The 18,137-nt window shown below is 32.2% G+C and overlaps 1 protein-coding gene across 1 annotated transcript; it reads left to right on the forward strand.

Annotated features, from left to right (window-relative positions):
* Positions 1-15,099: 15,099 nt before the first annotated feature.
* LOC133672891 (cytochrome P450 726A27-like) lies at positions 15,100-17,730 on the forward strand. Its single transcript, XM_062093449.1, has 2 exons — positions 15,100-16,316; positions 16,871-17,730. Exons 1-2 carry the CDS (start codon positions 15,429-15,431, stop codon positions 17,495-17,497), a joined length of 1,515 nt encoding a protein of 504 aa, XP_061949433.1. The 5' UTR covers positions 15,100-15,428; the 3' UTR covers positions 17,498-17,730.
* Positions 17,731-18,137: the final 407 nt, after the last annotated feature.

An 18,137-nucleotide genomic window follows, 5' to 3' on the forward strand; every position in this document is an offset into this window, starting at 1 on the left:
AAAACTTCAATGGAAAGATGATAGCGGAGCTATGCACAAAGTGGAAGATCAAGCATTTCAACTAGTCCCCTTACAAACCTAAGATGAACGGCGCCATAGAAGCTGCTAATAAAAATATAAAGAAGATTGTTTAGAAAATGGTGATTACTTACAAAGATTGGCATGACTGGCTTCCTTATGCTCTCTATGCGTATCGACTAGCAGTGAGGACATCAACCGGGGCTACACCATACTCTTTAGTATATGGAATAGAGGTAGTGGTACCATTGGAAGTAGAAATTCCATCTTTAAGAGTCCTCATGGAATCTAGACTCGAGGAGACTGAGTGGGTCAAGATACGATATGAATAGCTAAATATGATCAGCGAGAGAAAGTTAGTAGCAATTTGTCACCACTAGTTGTATCAAAGAAGGATGGCCAAGGCATATGACTGAAAAGTTCGGCCAAGAGAGTTCAAAGAAGGAGATTTAGTATTGAGGAAAATTCTGTCACTACCAGGAGAAGATCGCAGTAAATGGGCACCCAATTATAAAGGACCCTATATAGTGAAAAAGGCATTTTCAAGAGGGGCGTCGATGCTAACAAGAATGGATGGGGAAGACGTAGTTAGGCCTATGAACTCCGATTCTGTAAAGAAATATTATCTATGATGTATAAGTCTTTATCAAATCAATAAATAAGATTGGGCCAATGATTTCTCTTTGCATATTTTTCATAAAAAGTGCCTGCAAAAAAAAAAACCAAAGAACCCAAAAAAATATACCCTTACAACCTCGTATGATCTCATAGACGCAATTCATCTCTTTTACCAAAATCAGTTTCCCTATTGGAGTTTTGAAAAAAATTGATCTTGCATTTTGATTTCGAAAATAATTTGATGTTTATTTAAAAACCATATTTTTAACATTCTACTTGTAGAATGACAAGTGAATCAAGCAACTCCATGATTGAGGTGACTAAATTATAAATAAAAAAAAAGAAATGAATAAACACCCTTACCCCATGACTCTTGAACCATGTGTTTTTAAATGTATGAATAATGATATATAGTGAACTCGTTGCTCATGACCCATGAAATGCATCTTTGCAAATCATCACACTGGATGAGGTCAAAGTTTATTGATCTTAACTACTTGCATTTGAAATGAGGAAAGGTCATCTTTGTTATTCCTTTCACGTTCTGAAATAAATACATCCCTTGCGATCCCTTTTTGAGACCGAATAACTTTTCTTTTATGAAAAAAATCCCGACTAAGATCACACCCCACACTGGAGGGCAAGAGAAAATTTCAATGAGAAAAGAGAAAAAGCCATGAGAAAGCCAAAAAAAAGGGCATAAAAGCTCATGAAATTCAAATGCTAGGGGGCATACTCAAATCACTAGAAAAAGTGACTTCCAAGATAAAGTGAGTATGCCCTAACAAAGCAATAAAAAAGAAGAAGCAACAAATCAAAGAAGAGCGGCAAAAGAAAATATGAATGACGTCAAGAGTCAAACTGTTGATAGTGATTCTTGGTCTTTGAAACCTTGAAACACTCTTTGAACCTTATGAATCATTTTCTTTCATAGCCAAAAACCACAACCTACGTTACATGCTTGTAGAAGTCCTTTCTAATCAAGCAAGCAAGCAACCTGGAACAATAAACAATGCTCTCAAAATGCAAAGAATACTTTTTTCATAAGATTCATGACATCAAGAATAAACTACTCATTATTATTCATGCTGATGAAAATAAGGGTTAAAAAGAGACAAGCTTTTCTCAAACAAAACCTCGAGCTTTTCTCGATCCCTTCACTTTGAAAACCTAAAAAAAAACAAAAGGTCACCTCATGATGTATTTTCATCGAAGACCTCATTGCCAAACACAAGAGCACATAATCTCTTTTACAAGAAAGAAAATAACCAAGGAGTTGCAAGATTTCAAAAGCAAATTGTTTCAGATTCACATCGAAATAATTTTTGTTTTCAAAATGCAAGATCAAGATTTCAAGATTCATTCTAAACCCATATTCCTTCACCAAACTGAAAAGGAGAGAAATGAGAGAATAGTCCCTTAAAACCATTACTTATCTAAGTCACTGACATAGCACACTTGGGGGAAATGACCAGTACAAGAGAGCAACATTGGGTTTAGAAGAAGAATCGATCCCTTCTAGGAAAAAGAGAGGAACATTTCCTTCAACAAGATAAGGGGGCATTTTGAAAGATAGTTTGATCCTTTCACCAAGTGACATCGAATGTTTTTAGCATTGAGACGAGGAGTAATGAGGGGTCCTCTCGAATTATTTGACGAGTCAAAAAAATCCTTAGCAAGCAAGTGGGTCACGATGGGCACAATAAAGGTTGAGTTGTGCAAACAAATCTGGAAATAGACTTATATGGGCCTACTCGAGTGGGCTAGAAACCAAGCGATAAAAAGGACCCAAATCAGAGGTAGCAAGTCCTCATCAGTCAAGCAACAAGAAGACTAAGAAGAAATGGAGGCCAATATTTCAAAACAGGTAAAGATGCATGCATATCATCTAAACTTTGAGACATTGGATAATGAGTTTTTGCAAATTTCATATGAGAAAATTCCAACGGAATCCATCAAGTGGAAGGCCAACTTGAAATGGCCAAAGATCGAAATAGCTGTTGAAAGTTTTCATTTTTGAGAATTTGTCATCTTGGGCAAGCCGTCCATGAGAATTAGGCCACCTAAAAAAAATCTTTGTGTTTTTCCATCTCTTTTAAATGCACCTTTGAGCCTTTGATCATCATTTTTAGGGTGCTTTCAAGCCTTTATCTTTTCGAGCGCCTTTCAGCCCTCGCTTTCCTTTCGAGCGCGCCTTTGAGCCCTCATTTCTCTTCAAGTACCTTTGAGCCCTCGCTTCTCTTCGAGTGTGCCTTTGAGCCCTCGCTTTCCTCTTCGAGTGCCTTTGAGCACTCGTTTTTCTCTTTGAGTGCGCCTTTGAGCCCTCGCTTTCTTCTTGCAGCGCCTTTCAGCACTCACTTTCCTTTTCGAGTGCCTTTAAGCACTCGCTTTTCTCTTCGAGCGCGCCTTTGAGCCCTCACTTTCTTCTTGCAACGCCTTTGAGCACTCGCTTTCCCCTTCGAGTGCCTTTGAGCACTCGCTTTCTTCTTGGAGCGCCTTTGAGCACTCGCTTTCCTCTTTGGGTGCCTTTGAGCACTTGCTTTCCTCTTCGAGTGCCTTTAAGCACTTGCTTTTCTCTTTGAGCGCGCCTTTGAGCCCTCGCTTTCCTCTTCGAGTGCCTTTGAGCACTTGCTTTTCTCTTCGAGCATGCCTTTGAGCCCTCGCTTTCTTCTTTGAGTGCCTTTGAGCACTCGCTTTTTCTTGGAGCGCCTTTGAGCCATCGCTTCCCTTCTTGAGTGCCTTTGAGCACTCGCTTTCTTCTTGCAGCGCCTTTGAGCACTCGCTTTCCTCTTCGAGCGCCTTTGAGCCCTCATTTTTCTTTTTTTGTACTTGAGTAGGTCACCCATCACAATGAGACCACTGCTAAAATATATATATATATATATATATATATATATATATATATATATATATAAACAAATGGGTCGTCTTCCAAATGACTTGTTTCTTGATTTTAACATCTCTCTATAAAGGTCGTGTGTCAATCTATTGCTTTCAAAATTTTCAAGACTTGAAAAAAAAATGTTCTTTCCGTATCTACTTTTCTTTATAAATTTACTACAAAAAGCTAAAAGAAAATAAAATTTTCCAATATCTTTACATAGTAAATATCATAAAGAGAGGGCAACTGTCATAACCTAATTTTTTATTATTTTATTTTAATTATTTTATTTACTGAAAAGGATAAAAAAAATGATGATGAAAAAATAATAATAATGATGATGGAAAAACAAGTAAAATGAAATAAATGAAGAATAAATTAAAATTTAGGTTAAGGGCAAAATAATTGGAAGTTTTGGGGTTTAATTAAACTTTGAAATTAATTTAATTAATTCAATCAAGAGTTTAATTGGAGAATGGATAAGTTTTGAGATTTAATTAAGCTTGGAATTAATTTAATTAATCCAATTAAGGGTTTAATTGGAGAATTGATAAAGTTTTGAGACTTAATTAAGTTTGGAATTAATTTAATTAATCAAATCAAAGGTTTAATTGGAGAATTGACAAGTTTTAGACTTAATTGAGCTTGGAATTAATTTATTCATGGATTTAATTGAAAAAAATATCAAAGTATAGGGCTGATTTTGGTCAAATTTGTAAGAAAATTAAAATTCAAGGACCAATGTGTAAATGGCACTGAGATGCAGGGGTCCAATTACAATTTAACTAGGGGCTTAGTTACAAAATTTTCAAAACTTTAAGGGCCAAAATGCAAATAGCCATTAAACACTAAAAAACAGCGCTGTTTCCTGTTACTGTTCATTTTCCTCCCGACTGAAACGGATGCCCACCGCCGCTCCCACCATTACACCTGCAATTAACACACTTTATGGCTGGAAGAAACGACATTGTTCTCTAGCTATAAAAGCCAGAGAACGACTGTTCGCTAGGGAGGATAAAAAGGAGGAAGAAAAAGGCAGAGCCAAGGCTGAATAGAGAGAGAGGCCGAGAGAGAAAAAAACTAAAAGGAAAAAAAAAAGAGGGAGAGGCTAGTAACCAGAAACCGAAGAAAAGCAGGGAAAACAGGGGAGCAAACAGAGGAAATTCCAAGAAACAGAGAGGCTAGCAGGAGGGGAGACTGGGTGAGCACGAACCGAAAACCATAGCTAAAAAACTCAGCCTAAGGCCATTGCCTTCATCTTTGCAAACATCCCTGCAGAAAACAAAAACGCCAAAAAACATCACTGAAAGTCGGCACCTTCATCATCTCAAGAGCTGCGAGAAAACTAAAGTATACGGGCACAGAATCAAAAGGAAACAAAGGAAAGGAGAAGAAGGAGTAGAGTAGAGGAGGTAGTCGGCCAGTCAGAGCTTCGCCACCGTCTCCATCGCCTTCATTCTGCTCCCAGGCAAGTGTCTCCAGCTCTGTAAAATAATTCATCAACATTGTGCATTAGAGACTTAAATAAGTGGTGATTGTAGCAAGCGTGCGTGAATCACACACGCTTGCGGGTGAAATTTGCCCGGTTACTGGCTTGGGCTAGTGATCGGGCCAGGCCGTACGCCCAGCCCATGTGAGCTGAGCTGGGCCCAACCCAAAAAATAATAAAAAATAAAAAAAATAAAAATAAAAAATAGAAGAAATAGAAAAATAGAAAAAATATGTGTATGCATGAATAAAAATAATATAAATTTACCGGTTTATTCACCAACGCCAAAGTCGGGAGTAAAATACTGGTTTGAGTTTATATTATTTTTATTCGTTATATTTTATTTTATTTAGCAAGAAAAAAATATATGTGCATGTATGAAAAATAAATAAATTTATTTATTTATTTATTCACTGACGCTAAAGTTAGGAATAAAAACACTGATCTAATTGTTTTTTTATTTAACTACATAAGAAATAGAAAAATATGTGAATGCATAATAAAATGAATTTAGTTTATTTGTTTATTCACTCGCGTTAGAGTGAGTAAAAAAAATATTAATCTAAATTTATTTTATAGTTACGTAATAGTTACCAACGCCAGAGTTGGAATTATCCGTAGTCGAATATTCACTGATGCCAGAGTCAGGAATATTGTGAATAAATCATCAGAACGTAAATCAATAAAAAATTTAGCAATTTAAGACAAAAAACAGCAATGCAGTTTGCCTTAGGCAGAACGTTTAAGGGGTGATAATATCTTTCCTTTTACGTAACCAGTCCCGAACCATAGAATCTATGTTGACCAGTTAGGGTTCCTAGTGACCATAATACTAAGTGGCGACTCCCCAGACAAGACATTTTTTTTAAGAACAAGATGCTAGAAATCTGTTCTTTTTTTTATATATATTCGAGATTATTTTATGGGTCGCCGCGATGTTGGGTGCGACACATTGTATTGATCTTGTATTTTGATTAATGCATGAAATGTTTCTTTTTCTTTGCTTAATTTTGATTTGAGTTGTTTACTAGATTTTAGGAAATGTTTTGATGTTTATTTTTCTAAAATAAAATGGTTTTTGTATTATACCAAATATGACAATCGATGTTTGATGCTTTTTTGGTTTATTAGTGTATTTTCTTGGTTTCTAAGCTTAATTTTGGTCCCAAGTTGTTTAGAGAGTCAGTTTTAAATTGAAATTTAATGTTGCTGTTAGCTGACATTAGTGTTGCAGTTATGAAGGTGGAATATAATACATAATTTTGATGATTTGATGTTTTTTTTTATTAGTTCTTTTGATTTAACTATGTTTGGTATAGGTAATGTGGTTCATGAGGACCAAAAGTAGTGTGTTTAGATACTTAGAAGGCCATTTATAAGGTTTAACAATGTGTTGGGTTTTTCTGGGTTGTTAAACAATGTTTTTAGAAAAAACATTGCCTTAACTCTATGATATAAATAAGTTTTTGTCCATGTCCATTTCTTTACACTAAGCACTTTGTGATACTTGATTAGTTAATAATCTAGAGTTTTTTAGCATCAATAACAAGTTTTTAATGATTTTAATCCTAGAGTTTCGGTTTAAACTAAAACCATTTTGGACAAAATCATGTTGATTCCTTGTTAGTCGAAGTGAATGGATACTAAATTATTGAGTGAATGGATACTATATTATTGATCCTTGCATGATTCACAACATGTATGTGGCCTTGTTTTGATCATATCTAGTCTGGTTGGAGAGGCATGTTGATGGAATTGGTATGAATGATCTTCATGATCTTTATTTTTTCTGCATTTGATTCGTTTTTAGTAAAAAACTTGTGTTTCATTTTTTTTCTATGTTTGATTTTTTTTAAGTTTTGGTTTTGTTTTTTATTTAGTTTTCGAGTCAAACCATGTCTTTGGTTTGGTTTATGGTCAAACCAAAGATTTCAAGTCAACCTCGTCAAGTCAACTCGGTCGGGTTAACCCAGTTAGATCAAAATTGAGTCAAAAGTTAAGACCTTTTTGGCTGAAAATGTTTTTGTTAAAGGCTTTTTTGGTTTCAGGGTGTGTTTGGCAAACACCTCCTAAGCCTATTTTAACAGTTTTGGTTTTTTTAAAAAAAGATTTTTGCCAAACATGGCCTTACAAAAAAATAATAAAAAAAGTAATTTTTACTTGTTGCATACGACTTAATCCTTACAAGAATTTCATTTATAAAAAGGAAGAAAAATGTTTTTTAGCATTGTTTTAGAAAATTTCTATGTATTGTTTTTTGGAATTTACAATAAGTTTGTAAAATTCCTTAAGAATTTGGCCAACATTTTTGTAAGGCCCGGCCTACTCTCCCTTACAGAATATTATCTTTTATGGCTCACCCTAAGACGGCTTCCACGCCTTACGGTTTTGTTCCTGGTTGTCTACAGGCCCCAAAATGCATCCTACAAGGTTAGGCACCAATTACTTTAATATGCCCTGACTTTGGACACTCTTCTCTCGATATGGTATGTTACAATCCCCCCTTAAGAATAAGTTGTCCTTAACGCTTCATGGTTTTGTTCCTAGCAGCCCACAGGCCCCAAAACACGTCCTATAAGGTTATGTACCAATTGTCTTAATATGCCCTGGCTCTAGACACTCTTCTCTTAATGTGAGATGCCACAATTTCAATAACTCTAAAAATTTTAATTCTTGAAATTAATTGTCAACATTCTTGTATAAACGTTGGACCTACTAGTATAATGGTATTTAAGTTCCATGAGTTAACTATAAAATTCTCAGAATTATTTTGGATATTCACCAATTTTAATATAGAGTATTTTAAACAATATAAGAGTTGTGGAAAATATTTTTGCCTTTTAGGATAAGTGAACTCTATTAGGGCACCTACATGGATTCTTCCTATAAGAATTTACCTGGGTATACAAGCCCATAATAAATTTAAAATGTTAAATTTATTTATGAGCATAATTCTTTGTTTTGAGTCATTGACGAATCACCGATTAGGAACCCATCACTACCATCACTTTAAGTGAATGCAACTTTTGTCGATGTTAATAATGAATCATTTATCCTTAAGATTTTATTGCTTCTCATTTATGCAATTAGGATGTTTGCAATATATCTCCCAAGATTTCAACTATACCACCTTTGTTTAGATGCACTTTTAAATAAAGTATGAACCTAAGCTCTAGATTTAAGAGAAAAAACCAAAGCATAAAAGACAATAAAAACACTAAAAATGAAATGAGAAAAAGTGTGAAAAAATCTTAAAAATTTTAAGTAAGAAACTCTTCATTCATCACTTTTTTTATAATAAATTTTGGAAGTTAAAAGGATAAAGAATTCATAAGAAATAACTCCAATCATTATCTTTGATTAACCATCATAAATCAAGAATTCAAACTAAAAAATCAAGAGAAATTTCTCATTAACTCATGATTTGTTTAAACCATGTTAATTAAACATATTTTTGATATGTTGTATTGACAATAATGATGGTAATGTCTATTAGAATTAGGATGAAGAGGTGGAGATGGTGGAACGGTGGGATGGTGGTGGCAGTAATTGTTGTGGAGACAAGGAAGGTGAAGGTGGTGCTAGCACTAGTAATGTTGGTGTTGTAATTGTTAAAATAGTTAGATAATATTTTGAGTTGGTTATTATTTATAAAATATTTTAAAAAATGTAAATATTTTTTATTAATCAATTTTTTTGTAAAATATTCTAAACAAAATAAACATAAAAAAATATTTGTGTAAAATACTTTATTTCAAGAACGAAACCTCCAAATTTGGAAAACTATAAGGAACCTTGAAGAAAAAAGAAAAAGATAAAATCACCGCCGGACATATGGAACCTTAGAGAAAACAACAATGTGCAACCTTGAGTACATCTACCCTATAAACAATAACTCATGCGATCATGCACTTGAGGGCCTAGCTGTTGTGGTCAATCGTATGACTTGTTCCGCCCCCGTCCCGGGTTCGACCCTCTATGTGCACGCCTGTCACCCCCGCGGTGCCTAACCTGCCCCTGGGCTTGCAGGATGTCTAGTGGGCCGTGGGGAATAGTCGTGGTGCGCGCAAGCTGGCCCGGACACCCCACGTAAATAAAAAAAAAAAATAACTCATGCGATCATTCTTGAGAAACTAAATAAGAGAAAATTATCTACACAAACTAAAAGATATGAAAAAAAAGAAATAGAGAACTTTGCACTATGAACTGTCAATATGAACGATGCTTTTTTGTTTTCATATAAAAGATCAAACTTTATTCATTCCAATCCTATCCTTCTAATAAATATTAGCATGGTTTTGTATGTCAATGTTAAATTAAAGATCTTTTTTTTCAAAATAAACTTTTTGATAGTTAAAAAGAAAATTCAAAAAACAAGGATGAAATTTAATTATATAAAAATGATCATATTTTCATTTTAGCACAAGAAACTGCAATTTGGTCCCCTAAAGTTTCAATTAATGTATTATCGGTCCTTATTGTTTATGAATTTCATGTTTTGATTTCAATTTTATTTTTTTTACTTTTCAGTTTCTTAATAATTTTAGGAGATTATAGAAAATTAATGAAAAATATTGAGTAGAGTAAAAGTGTTAAAATAACTACTTTCCAACCACCAAGAAGACATATTTTTGTGTCAATGAATTTGTCCTTTTAAAAAGATTTCAATGAAGGTTGTGTTACCTTTTATCCATGTAAGAAAAAAATAAATCGAGGTTTATAAATTTTTTTTTAATTTAAATTTTATTTTTTAAAAAGTGATTAGAATGTGTTATAGGAACAAACTTGGGTTGGTTGAGATTTTTATAGTATTTTTTAAGCAAACAAGTTGAAAAATAGGTTTACGTGGCTAAAAAACATTAAATGAATGGTAGGGTATCTTATGTTCCTAAAACATATCCAAACATAATAAATAGGTCTTCTACGGAGATGATGTGTCGTTCGTCGGGCTTGATCTCTATTTTTATTTTTAATATTTTTATATATTTTAAATTTTGATCCATCTCTTTAACTTCAGTTTAACTTTTTTTTTAATAGTAATTAATCTTTTAATTTTTTTTCTAAAATATAATACTTTAAAGAGATTATTGTATTTTGTTTTCAAATTTTTTCCTCTTATATTTTATATAAATAAGTTGTATTTGTATGATACATATACAAAAATAACAATTATTTATTCTTAGCAACTAGAATTAACCTCTAAGATAAAATAAATAAATAAATAAATAGCCAGAATAAAGTATTTACATTTGCATTTATCTTTTTAATTTTACTTGGAAAATTAACTATCCACTTTAGTATCTAAGTAATGTTAAAAACTCCTTTTATTGTATTAATTCATATACTTTTTTAATTATTTTTTATGAAGTATAAACATATCTTTCCATTTCACAATTAAACATAAAAAACAACTTATAATACTTTAAAGTGTATATAACATTGATGATTTGTTTTTTTTTAATTAAAAATTAACTTGAAATTTTATTTATTGCGTTTAGTTATAGAAATAATTTATCATTTTGTTTAGAATTTAAGCTAGTGATTATTAAATGGATGCTTGTTTTAGTGATTGCTATTCTTACTAATTAATATTTTTTTTGATGTTTTTAGATTATTTTAATATACTGATATTAAAATTAATTTTAAAAAAATAAAAAAAATAGTATTTTGATACATTTCTGAGTAGCCCCGACCATAATTTTGTTTGTCACCATTTGCATGTGTTATAGAATTAGATCTGTCTAGATAGAAACCATGTTACTTGGGTTTTAATGAACTTAATTTGTATTGGGCTTTTATATATATATATATATATAATCAGAGTTGTTGGGCATCTTGAATAAAAGTCTTCTCTGAATCAAGAAAAAATAAAACAAACAAAAAACAAGTTAAGTCATGGTGTCGTGAAAAAATCTGTAAATATACATAAAAATAAAAATTTAAATCAACTTGAATAAGCATGTAAAATATGCTGCTGATTCATTAGATTAGAATAAGCTAAAAAAAACAAATAGAAAAAAGATAAAGTCTAATCCCAACAACTTTAATGTAGAAAAATAAAATTAATAAAAAAAAAAGTACCATCAAACTAGACAAGCCTATCAAATCTAATGACAATATTTATTTTTAAATCAATTTAATATTAAAAGACAAAACCTAAATAAACATTAAATTAAAAAAATCAACGGCCAAGAAATTTTTTCAGAGTTGTTGGGCATGTTGACTTCTATGAATAAAGAAAAAATAAAACAAACAAGAAAACAAGTTAAGTCATGGTATCGTGTAAAAAACTGTAAATATATATATTTTAAATCTGTCGCTCCAAGCTACCTCGATGATTGAATGAATTAAACAAAATTGCTTTACAACATAAGCACGCTAAAGAGAGGAGTTATAGATCCCACATGATTAAATAAGTTGGTATCATTTAATTAAGTGACTAAAAAATTGCAATGATAATAAATCATATGAGAAAAAAAAGTTTTCATGAAATAATTGAAATTGAATAAAAAAAAAAAGCGACTCAAATCAACTTGAATAAGCAAGCAAAATTTACGACCCGATTCATTAGATCAGGATAAGTCAAAAGAACACAAATAAAAAAAAGATGAAGTCTAATTCTAACAAATTTGATGTAAAAGGATAAAAGCAAAAGAAAATCAATTTAAAAAAAAAAAAAGAAGCCCCACCAAACGGACAAGCCTATTAAATCCAATGACCTGAATCATGTGAATTAAAATTGATGATAACTCAATAGAAGTCAAACCGTGAAAAAATGATGATACTCATTTCTAAAGCAACTCAATATTGAAGGACGAAACTGAAAAAATATTAAATTAAAAAAAGCAAAGATAAAAAAAAACCCGAGTTAACTGGGGATAACTCGAAAAAACTGCGGTCCTGGTAATGAGATCAGGGTAACCAAATATAAAAAAAAAATTGAAAAAAATCATGAATCCAATTTAATAATAAAACCAAACTTGGAAAGATGAAAATAAAAAAAAATACGTTTTAAAAAAGAAATACCCTAATAAAAAAGAATGATGCTAACCCGGTTAAGTTTTTAGATATACAACTTGGGTCATGAAGCCAAGATCACTCAATTAAGGAAAAACACGAAGCATAATTTCTAACTAACTCCATGCCAAAGGATGAATTTAAAAATAATCAATTTTAACCTCATAATGTACAAAGATAACCCATTTGAACCCTTATTTGAGTAAAAACAAATCCAATAGAAAAAAAAATATTAAGCAAGGTTGTTTTTGTAAAAAAAAAAAATAGCAATGGAGAAAGAAACTCTTCTTAAATGTTAGCAGATCAACTTTTAAATCTTTTTTTTTTTTTTTTTTTATCGTGGGTGTCCGAGCCAGCTTGCGCGCACCTCGACTAATCCCATGGACCCTGAAGTTAACTTTTAAATCTTTTAATTCAATTGTTTGCATAGCCTGAACTTCAAGTTAATTATGTGGGAGTTACACCCAACATGTCCAAGTTGATTTGACAAGGCCAACGACAAATCAATTGACCGATAAAAATGTGGGTTAGCTTTAACAAAAAAAAAAAAAACCTCAGTATGACATATTTTCATGTTTTTATTTTGAGACAGAGATCATGGGAATAACCCCCGATGCACCATGGTTTAACACATGAATTATAACCTAGGTAATGAATATAATCACAATGCATTAACCCAGTAGGTCAGCTGTCATTTTTCTTTTCCCTTCCCTGACTGGCCCTGTATTAGGTCTGGGTTGAATGGAATTCAAGCCTAAATTGAAGATTTCTTAGATAATTAGGTACTAAATTGAAAGAAAAGAGCTTAGGCTCTTGTGGGAAGAAATTTAGGATTGTATTAAAGGGTTCTTGTACAATCAAGGATCAAAGTTAACTAAAGGATAAAAAAATAGTTGGCGTAGAATGAGTGCCAACATGTGGGAGGACCTGTCGCATTGAGATGATATGAACGGCGTTGTCCGGCCATCAAAGCAGTCTTCTTTAGTGTCTCTGGATGAATCTCGACAGTTTTTTCCATTAGAGACGGCGCATGGTGGTTGTTCCTTGGCTACTAGTTTTTCTCCTCTTTAATTTCGTCTTTTTTTCTCTCGTTTCCCCTTAAATTCCGTGGCTTTTTTTTTCCTGAAAGGGATTGATATTTTCTAAGTGTCAATTACAACCCCTTGATTTCTAATATCTTGAAAAAAAATACATTTAAAAATCTTGCAAATTCATTATTTTGTATTGAAAAATCAAATTTTTTTAATCTACATCTATCTCTTAATATTTTCAATTTAATTTTAGTTATTGTAAATAATTTTTTTATTTATTAACATATATAATTATCAAGTTATTTAATTTAATACATGTATTAATTTTTTAATTCACAATTGAGATTTTTTTATATCAAAAAAATACATTTAAAAAACCTAAATATTTATTTTTATATTAAAAATAAAATTTATTCGACCCACGGTGTCATAACTAGTTGTCACTATACGGTTTGCATTTAGTCCAAAAGTCAAATCTGTTTTGTGGTGAGCTCATATTAAGAGATGAGTTCAATCACTTTCTATATATATATATATATATATAAACATGGGATTAGTGGGCTTCTAGTTGCTTGTGATATAATGACTTTTCACTTTGTATCATTTCTTGACTTTTCACTTTGTAAGACGAATCTTTTGTACAAGTAATTGAATTAAAAAATAACTTGATTTTCTTTCACTTTTTGCAAGATTATTATTATTAAAAAAATAAAACAAAAAATAAATTCACTCATTATCTCTTCACGGATCAATATTCATGATTATAAACACTGTTTTTTTAAAAAAACTTTATTCTTATTATTCAATTCATAACTTAGAGTTATTGTAGTCTCGTAACTTAGATTGCGAGTTTAACAAGTTAACTTAGATTAATTTGAGTTTTTTTATCAATAAATTTTTTTAATTTTATTAAATTGATTAAAAATTAAATTTTATAATTTTTTATAATTTATTTTTATTAATTCTTATCACTTTAATATTTTCATACGGGGTATTATTATAAAGATGAATAACAAATTATACTTTCGTATGTAAAGAAAATTCCATCAAAATTGTTGATCAAAGTCAAAAACTTTGAAAACAGGCCATGAATGAGGAAAAAAGAGAGGATGGAGACATTTAGGTTAAGGGTTAGTATAGATGGTGATTTTCTTCTCACGTGTTTCTTATTTTGTATTTTATATTTGAATAAAATTAGAAGGTAAATTAGGCACTAAAAAACTCAATTAAATGATTAGTTAGATTATCAGCATAACATAATTTTTTTAAAAAAAATTGTTTATAAATTATAAGAGTAATTATGAAATCAATTTTTTTAAAATTGATATTGTTTTTTTTCTAAAATAAATCTTTAATTACTATTTATTTTACTTTGAAAACAAAACGGTATCATTTTAAAATGAAATTGTCGAAGTAGAGTGTTAAACCAAAAGTATAATAGCTTATTATAAAATCTATTTTTATATATATAAATGATCTTATTCATGAAGTGTCTATACATATATATTATTACCTTATTCAATTTTATTTAGAGAAAAAAACTTGAGAATTGTTTTATAAGAAATATGTTCACATGTTATAGGGGTTTAGGAAGTCATAAATCATTTAATGCTAAAAAAAGTATTTCTTTAATTATTATTTTAGTATAATATTTATTGATAATTTTATATCTCAAAAGCAAATTAATAATTTAAAATTTTTTTATTGTTTTCTTAAGTTCAAATTAATTTTTTTTTTGTTTTTAGATTATTTTGATGTTCTAGTTTAAAAAATGATCTAGAAAAAATTAAAAAATATATTATTTTAATTTACTTTCAAACAAAAAAATATTTTAAAAAACAACTGAAATCATAGTTAGATACAACCTCTTAATCAAGCATTATTTAATTATTTTAAATGTAACATAAATAGCACAGCAAATTAACCCTTTGGCTTTGTGTGGGGACTTGGTACAGCCGTGCTAGATGCATATACAGTATTAGTGGGTGTGCCTCTCTTCATCATCATTTCTTTTCATTTAGCTGGAAAGAATTCCTCCAACCTTAGCCGTTATACGATTTAAAAAATTATTAGTGGGTCTTAAGCTTTATTTATTTTTCTGTTTTAAAAGAGGAGCAAAAGATCGATTCATGATGCTTCCGTACGTATGAAAGCTGAAGAGCAAATTCTTGTTGCTGAATTGGAAATTTTTGTCCCCCTTCGTCATCATAGAATCCTTGACATCTTAGCCATGCCGCCATGTTTCAAGTTCCCTGGATATTTTTAATTGCAACTTGAGAGAGATTATGATAAAAGGGCAGGAATGATACATTAGCCTCCCTTACCAATTTCACTGGCTGCAGCGTTAGCCATTAATCCTGTCGATTTTCTCTTTATGGAGTTCCCAATCCTTCTAGCCAGCCTTCTCTTTATCCTTGCTGTATTGAGATTGTGGAAGAAATCGAAAGGCAGTGGCTCAACTCTAGCCTTACCTCCAGGACCATGGAAATTACCCCTCATTGGAAACATTCACCAGCTAGCCGGCTCTCTTCCCCATCATTGCCTAACAGACCTGGCCAAGAAATATGGACCCGTCATGCAACTTCAAATTGGAGAAGTCTCAACTGTCGTTGTTTCTTCAGGGGAAGCAGCAAAAGAAGTAATGAAAACACACGAGATCAACTTTGTCGAGAGACCTTGTCTCCTTGTTGCAAATATCATGTTTTACAATCGCAAGAACATTGGGTTTGCACCATATGGAGACTATTGGAGACAAATGAGGAAAGTTTGCACGTTGGAACTATTTAGTGCAAAACGTGTAAGATCATTCAGATCAGTAAGGGAAGAAGAGGTATCCAATTTTATTAGAAATATTTATGCGAAAGCCGGTTCGCCAATCAACCTTAGCAAAATGATGCTTGACTTATCAAACGGCGTCATTGCAAGAACAAGCATCGGTAAGAAATCCAAAAACCAAGAAGCCTTCTTACCAATCATTGAAGATGTGGCAGAGGCATTGGCTGGTCTGAATATTGTAGATGTGTTCCCTTCTGCTAAGTTCTTGTACATGATCAGTAAGCTGAGGTCTAGACTCGAAAGGTCGCATAAAGAAGCAGATGAGATCCTTGAAAACATTATAAATGAACGTAGAGCCAGCAAGGAAGAGAGAAAGACTGATCAAGACAACGAAGTGGAAGTTCTTCTGGATGTTCTTCTAAATCTACAGAATCAAGGAAACCTTGAATTTCCTTTAACAACAGACAGCATCAAAGCAATCATCGTGGTTAGTACATATAGAAATCTGTTTGTGCTTCACATTTCACACATGTTTTAAATACATGCCTGCACACCTGATGCTAAATAAATCGACCTTTAACTGTTGATACTACTTAAATTCAAGAACTTTTGGTCTAATTTGTGTAAGGTATTCGGACTCAAATTTAAGTCTATATATGTTGTGCCTTCTCCGGTGTCTTTAAAGGCACCAGCCCGTCATTGAACTGGATGTTTGAAACAAATCAATTCAGTGACCTGAGGCATGGTCGAATCCTGCTAAAGAGGTGGCTGGATCTTGGAGATCACAGCCATCATGACACAATAGTCGGACCGGTTGATGTAGAAAATCGTGCCTTTCCAATGCCTTCAAAAAAGGCGCTGGAGAAGGGACCAAGTAGTTAAACGATCAATACTGATCCCAATTCACACACACCAAGGTTAAACAATTAGAGATCCATAATCAAGAAAACAATTATCTCTCCAAGTTGAATTGATAAATGATTTCTATGCACTAATTAAGAAAGATATGATCAGTTCCCTAACTCGCAAGTCTTGTTACAGGAAATGTTTGGTGCTGGGAGTGAAACAACATCAACACTTTTGGAATGGTCAATGTCAGAAATGTTGAAAAATCCAAGGGTAATGAAAAAGGCACAAGAAGAAGTGAGGCAAGTCTTTAGTGATTCAGAGAATGTTGATGAAACAGGTCTTCAAAATCTGAAATTCTTGAAGCTGATCATCAAAGAAACTCTGAGACTACATCCACCCATTTCTTTGATTCCAAGGGAATGCAGCAAGACATGCGAGATTAATGGATATGTCATACAAGCTAAAAGTAAAGTAATAATCAATGCGTGGGCTATTGGTAGGGATTCTAATGATTGGACTGAAGCAGAGAAATTCTATCCAGAGAGATTCCAAGAGAGTTCAATTGATTACAAGGGTACAAATTTTGAATTTATCCCATTTGGTGCTGGAAAGAGGATGTGCCCTGGCATGCTGTTCGGTATAGGTAATGCTGAGCTTCTGCTTGCACGGCTGCTATACCATTTCGATTGGAAACTTTCCAGTGGAGCAGCTTTAGAAGATCTTGACATGAATGAGGCTTTTGGGGGAACAGTTAAGAAAAAACATTATCTTAACTTGATTCCCATTCCATATGATCCTTGTCCTTTGCCTGTGGAATGATGAAAGTCTGTGACAGTTTCACCGAAGTGTTGGTCCCTGAATCAAATCTACTTGCACTAAACTGCTTAGTTTTTACTTTGTGATGTTCTTTTGATTGTGCAAGTTAAAGTAAACTATAGAACGTTTGCTAAATGTGTTTCTCATGTATTTCCAAGAACTTGGGAAGTTTACCCTTCTGGAAAATAAACAATTTTCGACTTTCAGATAGCAAAGTTCGTCGTGGTCTTGGTTAACATCTTTTATATTCAATTTATATATACTTAATTTGAGTAGTGCTAGGGAAGTGCCACAACCATGCTTTGTCTACACGAATATGGAGTTGTGACTGGGTGTGTTGGATTGTTCTGAATCTGCCATTTTAAGTGAAACTGATCTGGAATTTCTAACCAACTAGTTGATCGGTCGGGTTGGACTAGAAGACTGGTTGGTTACTAAATTCAGTAGACCAGTTGGTGTGTTAAATTTAGTAGACCAATTAGGTTAAACTGGTAGACCAATTGGTGTGTTGGATTTCGATCGATTGGTTGGGTTGAACCACTAGAATGATTGATTATGTAGTTAGGTATAATTAATTCTTTTAGCTTCAATCATATTAGGATATGTTTGGGATTGATCAGGTTAATCAATTCCGGTTTATAAT

The sequence above is a fragment of the Populus nigra genome, chromosome 14 (assembly GCF_951802175.1).
Source record: "Populus nigra chromosome 14, ddPopNigr1.1, whole genome shotgun sequence".
NCBI classification, from domain to species: domain Eukaryota; kingdom Viridiplantae; phylum Streptophyta; class Magnoliopsida; order Malpighiales; family Salicaceae; genus Populus; species Populus nigra.